Source organism: Salvelinus namaycush, chromosome 11 (assembly GCF_016432855.1).
Source record: "Salvelinus namaycush isolate Seneca chromosome 11, SaNama_1.0, whole genome shotgun sequence".
In the NCBI taxonomy this organism is placed as follows: Eukaryota; Metazoa; Chordata; class Actinopteri; order Salmoniformes; family Salmonidae; genus Salvelinus; species Salvelinus namaycush.
Window position 1 is genome coordinate 29303601 of NC_052317.1, and position 9936 is coordinate 29313536.

Below are 9936 nucleotides of genomic sequence, written 5' to 3' on the forward strand. Positions count from 1 at the left end.
CAAAAAAAGTCACTTTGATACAGATAATAGGCCATAAAATACATGATAACACAATGCAATAATGATAATACAATAACTCAAGGAAGATTCATGGGATATGAACTCATTGACATTCAATTACTAATATTGAATTGGTGGTTATTAAATTTGATAGGGTACAAAAATCCTATTTATTCTGGTGTACTCACGGGAAGGGAGAGAATACACACTGTGCTGTATACAAATAACAATCTTATTCCTTGATGCAGAGTTGGGAAGGAACCGTAAGTAACCATTTCAATGTTAGTCTACACCTGTTGTTTACAAAGCATGTGACAAGTAAAAATTGATTTGAGTAGTTTCCGCTAGATGGGCCAGCTGCAACGTCAAAATTGTCAATATGTAAAAAATTCAGGAAAACAAACATGTGTTTTTTTGGTCTTAGGCATTAGAGTTAGCATTGTGGTTAAGGTTAAAGTTAGGGTTAGGTTTAAAACAGATGTTATGGCTGTGCCAGCTCTTGACCACCCTGCAGAGCAGCCTCCAGGGCAACATTGATTGATTGTAGTCTGCAGTTTGAAGGTAACTGACCTACAGAAACAGTAACAACACTCAGCTGTTCTCCTTTGATTGTAAATACTGTAAATGATATGGTCTATAAGAATCCAAGAAAGCTTCGTTGGAAATAACATGCAAAAATGTACCGGTGTGACCACTGCCTAGAGGGCAGCTGCCTGATCAGCCTGGTGCCCTCATAATTAGAATACATATCATACCTAACTACAGTACATAGCATTACATAAAAATACATCAGAAGAGCCCTGAGGTAAAACAAGAGCATCACAAATGGATAACAAATAAAGAAGGCACACCTACCTCTCCATGGGGCCAGCTAGGTTTGACCAGACTAGTATTCTTCACAGTGGAGCATCCTGGGACGGCTTCCAGAGACATTGCTCAGCTTTGCTGAGGTTCGGAAGCAGGATGAGAGAGAGAAAGAGACAATGGCTCATTTTTCTTCAAAACCCCTCACCACCAAGTACAGGCAAGACACTCAGGACTCCTGCCAATGGCCCCATTGTTCCCTGGCTTGGTCAGTCGGTCTCCTCCATGACTGGTGCTCTTGCTCTACTACTGTAGTTCGACTATTTGTTTATTTCATCCAGGATGACTTGTTCTGTTACAGCCGTTTATTCACCCAGAAAGTTTTCACTGATGCTGCTATGAACCTCCAGAGCTACAGAGCCTTGTGACTTAACTAACAGTGTGTGTATGTGTGTGTTTCACGGCAGCAACTCAGATGGAGAGAGTAACCACTACAGTTTTCTCTAAATATGTTGAGCAAAATAATGTATTAATGTGGACAAACGTAAAAGGTGGATTTACACCCATTGTCAAATACAAATGAAGAAGTCCTATTTCAATTTTATGAACAGTCTTTTTTCCTCTTTCTTTCCAATGTAGTTTCTACATTTTCTGTAATTATCAATGTACATTATAAACTTAAAGTAAGAGTACATCATGTAGTTTGGCCATAAGACAATTTGTTAATATTACATCAAATGTACGCCTTATCAAAGGTAGAATACAGACCAATGGAACCTTTTTGTTTCTTATGGTTTAGACAAGGCTGTCAGAAAGATTCAACTATTGAAAATGTCATAGTGTGGATTTATCAAGAATGAAGGTAATCAAACTGGAATAAATTACAGTGTGTCTTTCAAAGGGCACAACAAGCTTCAAAGATGATCATATTGTGCGTTATTATTGCTAGCACAATACAAATTCAAGCTGTTTACTGTTGTAAACAGGTCTTCAGTACCAGGCCTAGTTCCCAGTGCTCAGTTGTAAATTGCCAATGAAAAAACAGGAGTAAATATTCTCTGTTGGAACTGATGATAATCTTGCCCCAGGCATTACAGTACAATCACACTATATGCAGTGTTCAGGAATCATGGCCCATATTGTTGAACACACGGCAGGCAGGACTATGGAAGCTGAAGTTCGGTATATTTCCCTGCCATGTTGGGCTGCCCAGCATTAATAAAAAGCCTAATTCAAGGTGACTGCTCAGTCTAACCCTATTACTGGCTTGTTGTGGGGTCTGTTAGAAGCAATCCCAGGCTAATATTGGTCTACTTTCAGAAATACAATGAATTCAATCTGAATTTGAGGCTTGATGTTTTTTATGTTTTTTATTTTATTATTATGGTTAAAGGCCATAATGTTAAACTAAAGGGAGAATATACTCTACAACCTTATTAACCAATACTTTTCTCCTGAGTAGTCCATTGGAGCAACTTTAGTAACCTTAGACTGATTTCCACATTTGCCCTTTGTGTCCACTGGGTGCCCTAGGACACTTGTGGGAGTATGCATCACCCTTTTATGTGCACAGTAAGCTTAGCATATCACAACGCTTCCTTCTATCTAGCTTACTAGTTTAGCTGTTGGGGAGCTATGTGTTGAATCTGTGGGATGCTTCAACCCCAAATAACTCCAGCCAGTCTCTACCAATGCATTAGAGGCAAGTTTCGCAGTACACCTGAACGTTTCTCAGGTGTAGAGCTAGGTGTAGAGCTATCTGTGGGAGCTAGAATATAGTATTGATCGACACAGTTTCCCAGAGTCACAGGTCATTGCTCACTTAGCTTCACCTCTGCCAATACATCCAAGGCCACATTTCATGTGCACAATAAGACTCGTATGATAATCAAGGCTTTAAAAGCATATTTTATTACATTTGACAGGAGGAAAAAAACACAAAGATGTAATGCTTAACATTACAATGTTATTCAAAGAGCAATGGTTCTTATATTGCAAGATGATGAGCTGTCTTGTTTGCTAAATGAACAAATAAAATTGGCAGTGGCATAGTGTATATAGCCATAGAAGCACTGTGACAAACACTGAGTGTACAAAACATTAGGAACACCTGCTCTTTCCATAATATAGACCGACCAGGTGAATCCTGGTGAAAGCTATGAACCCTAATAAAGTACAATCTGATTTGCTGGGCCTGGCTCCTCAGTGTGTGGGCCTGGCTCCCCAGTGGGTAGGCCCCTGCAATCTAGTACACAGCAGTATCTTAAAATAATTGTCAACTCAACTCCTACATGCAGTTGGTTCTGAACATCTGTGCATTTCTAATACTATCTGTAAACCAGCTTTACAGTCTTTATTTCTTTCTGCTCATGTCAGCTTTCCATGTTCCAATGTCTGCTTTCCAGCTGACTCAAAACTAATCCTTAAAGATTTTTTTTTTTGAGAGACAAAGTTGATGATTTTTCCTCTAATAAATACAAGAATTATATCCAGTATTGTAATACTGTACCACTTGTTGCTGTACTATGCACTCTAGATAAAGTCATGTTTAGGCACAAGCTAGTTTATAATAATCAACATCAGATTAACAGCTCGGAAAATTGACATTTACATTCAAAGTGTTGCTAAAGGCTGGTTTGTGTCAGTCACTCAGTTTTAAAACCTGAGTCTGTATCTAAACTGGATGTCTTTGGTTGGCTGCATGGACCCAAAGCCCCAGCGCTTTATGTCAATATCAGGTATCTTTTCCTCTGGGTTCTTGAGCTCAAAGTCAAAGTACGTGAGCATGAGGAAGACAAACTGCTTCAGCTCGTTGGTGGCAAAGAAGCGCCCAGGGCACATGGTGATCCCAGCACCCCACGGCATGTTGTAGTACTTCAACTTCTTCCCACCTTTGTAAAAATCTGTTTTTTTACCCCCCTCTGGGGTCAGGAAGCGGTCGTACTTAAAGGTGAGTGGGTCGGGGTGGACCTCTGGGTCAATATGAACAGCGGTGTAAGGGAAGAGGGCCACCCTGTCTCCCTCCCTGATGCGGTACTCATTCCCGTCAGACATCTTGAGGGACATGTCCTGGAGCACGGCCCTGGTGAGGACAGGGGCAGCAGTGAGGCGGAGGGTCTCTTCCACAGCGCTGTCCAGAATGGGCGTCTTCAGCAGCATGTCCCGGGTCAGGTCGATGAGGGGTCCACCGTGCTTCACCTCCTGGTCTGTCTCCTTCAGCACCTCCTCCACCTCCCCCTGCACAGCCTTCATGGCCTCTGGGTGCTTCATGAGGTAAAGGAGAAGCCAGAAGGCAGCAGGGCCGGTGTTCCCCTGGGAGGCCCAGAGGAGGAGGAACATGTACCTGTTCTGCATGAAGTCCTCCATGCCATGCTCTTCCCTCACCTGCTGCTGCTCGCGCACCCAGCCACTGATGTTATCCTTAGTCCTCACCTTCTGCACTGACAGCATGTTCCAGAACAGCCTCTTCAGCCTCTCTGCCTCCCTCTTCTCCCCCGGAGGCAGGACCCCGTAGGCCAGATTGGGGAAGAGCTGGTCGTACTTACGGAACTCACGGAAGAGCTCCTGGGACTCCTCTCTGTCGACCTCTTTGGCTTTCTCTAAGCTCCCCGTGGATTTGGGTGTCTCGTTACCAAACAGAGCCAGGTAGCCTGCCCTGAAGACAATATTGTAGCTGTAGTTGAACAAGCCATCCTCATTCCAGGTCTTATTTTTATCATGCTTTGTCCCTACACTGTGCAGCATTAGATTCTGTAGGTTGCTCATCATGGCCTGTGTCATTACCACTAAACCATCCCCCATCAGGTGCTTGTTGCTGGACATCTGCAGAAACTTGTGGTCATTCTCCATGGAGTGGTAACCAAACACTTTCTGCACCAGCTGCTTTGCGAATTCGGTGAAGTCCAGCTTGGCGCGAGCCTCCTTCACGACCGTCCCGAAGGACAGAGGGTCCATGAGGAATGTGAAATAGAATCCTCCCAGCTGTATGGTGAAAATATCCCCATGCTTCCTCTTCATCCTCTCCAGAAACATTGCAGTGTCCCTACGGAACTCCAGGACGTGGCCCAGCCAGGGGATTGGGCCCCGGTCCAGTGGGGGTTCACCGGGTCGACGCTGCCTGAAGGCCCCAAGGAAGTAGAGGCCTCCCAGGACAGAGGCTAGCAAAGCCAGAAGGATTGGAAGCAAAAAGCCCATGTTCTTTCCTCTTCGTTCTCACTGAGCCAGTCTGATGCACAGAGCAAATTCCTTTGTGTTGAAGATAGCCATGCTCCTCCCCTTCCCTAAGCACTGTGGGAGTCCCCTTAGTTTACTAAATCACTTTTACAGACTCAGGGAACCACTATAGACTTTGGTGTTTTGGACTGTTTTAGTCACTTTCTTTTACAACACTCAGCTATGTTCAGTACCGTAGCCAAAAATGTATAAACTTTTGGAAAGAATAGAATGTAAACATTTTGTACCATACATGGACAGATCTAACCATGCAGTGATGAAACTATACTGTTCCTGTCAGCAGTTAATGAGTAACTAGATTGCGCAATACCCAAAAAGTACTGAACAGTCCTTGGTGTTCCAAGGTTGTTGAAGCGTTAGGTATAAAGGTCAATACGTTGATATAATTGCGTATTACAGTTCATAAAATGGATGTAAAATTGAATGTATTAAATGTATCACTAGTCACTTTAAACAATGCCACTTTATATAATGTTTACATACCCTACATTACTCATCTCATATGTATATACTGTACTCTATTCCATCTACTGCATTTTGCCTATACCACATGGACATCGCTCATCTATATATTTATATGTACATATTCTTATTCATCCCTTTACACTTGTGTGTATAAGGTAGTTGTCATGAAATTGTTAGATTACTTGTTAGATACTACTGCACGGTCAGAACTAGAAGCACAAGCATTTCGCTACACTCGCATGAACATCTGCTAACCATGTGTATGTGACCAATAACATTTTATTTTTGATTTAAGTGCTAAATATTTAGAAATGTACAATAATTGTGTTTCATAATCCTCCTCTTACATACTGTATTTGAAATATAGGATTGATAGTCCCCATGTCCTTAATGGTTTGAGTTAAAATACTTTTACAAAGGGAGACCGGGTCTAAAAGTAAAACTTTTTGCCTTTTGCTTATTTATGATAAGATTGTTTGAGTTAGATAAATAAAAAATTTATACACACAACATACATGTCTCAGCTACCATTACACACTACTCTACGTTTCTAGGACATACCAGTCATTTACAATTCAACCGAGAGCGGCGGAGGTGAAATGTTACAAGTGACCCTATGGATGGAGTTAAATGTAACAGGCTGCAGGATTAAATGTAACACTGTCTTCAATGGTAAAAATGATGGGTAATTGTCCCCCACTATGAAACCGAGAGGGGGACTATGGGTCTGTCTCCATCCGTACATTAGTAAAGGGATATCAAGTCAGTTGAACAACTGACTGCATTCAACCGGGGAGCATTTGCATTTGGGGGTCAACTGCCTCACTCAAGGCCAGAACAGATGATTTTTCCACGTTGCCGGCTCAGAGATTCAAAGCATTGACGTTCCGGTTACCAACCAGAGCTCTTAGTACTCTAACAACCTTTTCTGCAGTATAAGAGGCAGAACCAGTAACTCAGTGAACTTCGGCCACTGGCAGTGCTACTGCAGGCCTAATATCATATCAGCCAACACTTCCCAGCTGTAGCCTTGCCATGCAGTGTTGTCTCATGCAACAATAGCTGACACCAGAACTGCATATCTATGGCTCTTGCTCCTGCCACCGTCTAAGTGATATTTCATGACTAACGCTGTAATAACGAGATCAAGTTGTTGAAGTCAGCTCGTTAGTGCTGATTTATGGTTTTATGTAGACTGTTTGATAATAAGATAATACTCAGTTTTAAAAAGATAATGCTGATTTCATTAAAAATATCACTTTGATACAGATATTAGGCCAGAAAAGACAACACAATAATGATAATACAACAACTCTGTCACACACTGATCTGTTTCACCTGTCTTTGTGATTGTCTCCACCCCCCTCCAGGTGTCCCCATTAGCCCCTGTGTATTTATACCTGTGTTCTCTGTTTGTCTGTTGCCAGGTTCATTCATTTCGTTAAGCCTACCAGTGGTTTTCCCTCTGCTCCTATCTCTCGATTGGTCCCGTTTCCTATTTTTCCCGGTGTTGACAATTCTGCCTGCCATGACCATGAGCCTGCCTGCCAGCCTGTACCTTTGCCCCACCTTTCTGGATTACTGACCTTTGCCTGCCCTGAGCCTATCTGCCATCCTGTACCTTTGCCCCACCTATCTGGATTACTGACCTCTGCCTGCCCTTGACCTGCCTTTTGCCTGCCCCTGTTCGATTAATAAACTGTTGTTACTTCGACGTCGTCTGCATCTGGGTCTTACCTGAAACGTAATAAACTCAAAGAAGATATGTGGTGTATAGATGCATTGACATCCAATTACTAATATTGAATTGCTTTTTATTCAATTTGATAGGGGACAAAAATCCTATTTATTCTGGTGTATTCACAGGAAGGGATAGAATATGCCCTTTTCTGTATGCAAAGAACAATCTTATTTCTTAATGCAAGAGGTCATATTCATTGTTACTGATACAGAATGTCATTTCTATACAAACATGTGTAAGCAGTATGTAATTTCCACACCACATCTGGTTTTGCCAGTGGATGTTTTAAACCACTAGGTGGCATCCATGTATCTGAATGGTTGTGCGTGCACACGCTGTCTCAGTGTAGTATTCCACTGCAACAATATGACAAAAGGCTCTCTATTGTATCACTACACAATCCTTAGCCTAGCCTGTAACAAATGCTACAGCATTTATTTGAACTTTCTTTCTCGTTCAAATGTGATTCAGGGTGACAAGGTCGATGACCTTGTTGCTAATCCACTTTAGTAGTGTGCCAACAGATAACTGGAGGATGACCTGAGGTACCCTTTAACGGGCTGATGACACAAGTCACTCTTTAACTCAGGTTGACATTTATTGACAAGAGTCTTGCCCTAGAGAAAGAACAAACTGTAATAACGAGATCAAGGTGTTGACGTCAGTGTGTTAGTGCTGATATATGGTTTTATGTAGAGTATGTTTGATAACAATATAATACTAATTTCTAAAAAGATTATGCTGATTTCATTCAAAAAAAGTCACTTTGATACAGATAATAGGCCATAAAATACATGATAACACAATGCAATAATGATAATACAATAACTCAAGGAAGATTCGTGGGATATGAACTCATTGACATTCAATTACTAATATTGAATTGGTGGTTATTAAATTTGATAGGGTACAAAAATCCTATTTATTCTGGTGTACTCACGGGAAGGGAGAGAATACACACTGTGCTGTATACAAATAACAATCTTATTCCTTGATGCAGAGTTGGGAAGGAACCGTAAGTAACCATTTCAATGTTAGTCTACACCTGTTGTTTACAAAGCATGTGACAAGTAAAAATTGATTTGAGTAGTTTCCGCTAGATGGGCCAGCTGCAACGTCAAAATTGTCAATATGTAAAAAATTCAGGAAAACAAACATGTGTTTTTTTGGTCTTAGGCATTAGAGTTAGCATTGTGGTTAAGGTTAAAGTTAGGGTTAGGTTTAAAACAGATGTTATGGCTGTGCCAGCTCTTGACCACCCTGCAGAGCAGCCTCCAGGGCAACATTGATTGATTGTAGTCTGCAGTTTGAAGGTAACTGACCTACAGAAACAGTAACGGTCGGCGTCACCGGTCTTCTAGCCATCGTCGATCCACTTTTCATTTTCCATTTGTTTTGTCTTGTTTTCCTACACCCCTGGTTCTCATTTCCCTCATTTAGTGTTGTGTATTTAACCCTCTGTTCCCCCCATGTCTTTGTGTGGAATTGTTTATTGTAAGTGCTTGTGTACATGTTGACTGGTGCGAGACGGGTTTTGTTACCCATGTCTTGTTATTCATTATGCCGTTGGTTTTGCTATTAAACTGCTCCGGCTATGACCTAGTTTTGCTCTCCTGCATCTGACTTCCCTGCCACCGGTTATGCACCCCTTACACAGTCATTTACAATTCAACCGAGAGCGGCGGAGGTGAAATGTTACAAGTGACCCTATGGATGGAGTTAAATGTAACAGGCTGCAGGATTAAATGTAACACTGTCTTCAATGGTAAAAATTATGGGTAATTGTCCCCCACTATGAAACCGAGAGGGGGACTATCGGTCTGTCTCTGTCCGTACATTAGTAAAGGGATATCAAGTCAGTTGAACAACTGAATACATTCAACCAAAATGTGTCTTCCGCAATTAACCTGAATCAGAGAGGGGGGCTGCCTTTATCAATGTCATCGGCGCCCGGGGAGCATTTGCATTTGGGGGTCAACTGCCTCACTCAAGGCCAGAACAGATGATTTCTCCAAGTTGCCGGCTCAGAGATTCAAACCAGTGACGTTTCGGTTACCAACCTAATGCTCGTAACCCCTAGGCTATCTGCGTACTTCGTATCTCAGACATCACTGGCCCGATTTTGACAAAACTTGGATGAAATGTGTCTTGTCATCGATATCCGACATTTACCAAAATTAAATGTTGGATCTCGATGACAAGACACATCATTCACCCAAGTTTCGTCAAAATCGGGACAATGGGGGTGCTGTAGTAATAAACTGAAGTTCCACACTTCAGTCATGACATGTTGTAGATATATGCAGCCCCTCATGAGCAACAACTTCCCATAAGAACCTATAAACTCCACACATAGACTTTCTGCAAATTAGACTTTTTGTCCCCTACCAAACTTTGAACAAGTATATCTCCTGCCCCGTTTTCACTAATAGTAATACTAGTAATATAATAGTGAAGACATCAACACAGTACAAAAAAGTATGAATGTATGTACTTGTAAGTCGCTCTGGATAAGAGCGTCTGCTAAATGACTTAAATGTAAAATGTAATGAAAAAACACATATGGAATCATGTAGTAACCAAAAAAGTGTGAAACTTCTTCAAAGTAGCCACCCTTTGGCTTGATGACAGCTTTGCACACTCTCAACCAGCTTCATGAGGTAGTCACCTGGAATGCATTTAAATTAACAGGT

At 41.8% G+C, this 9936-nt stretch overlaps 1 protein-coding gene across 1 annotated transcript; it reads right to left on the bottom strand.

Moving 5' to 3' along the window:
* Positions 1 to 2689: 2689 nt before the first annotated feature.
* On the bottom strand, positions 2690 to 5095 carry LOC120055983 (5-beta-cholestane-3-alpha,7-alpha-diol 12-alpha-hydroxylase-like). The gene has a single exon (XM_039004084.1). The coding sequence runs from the start codon at positions 4996 to 4998 to the stop codon at positions 3460 to 3462; it is 1539 nt and encodes a 512-aa protein (XP_038860012.1). The 5' UTR covers positions 4999 to 5095; the 3' UTR covers positions 2690 to 3459.
* Between the last annotated feature and the right edge of the window lie 4841 nt (positions 5096 to 9936).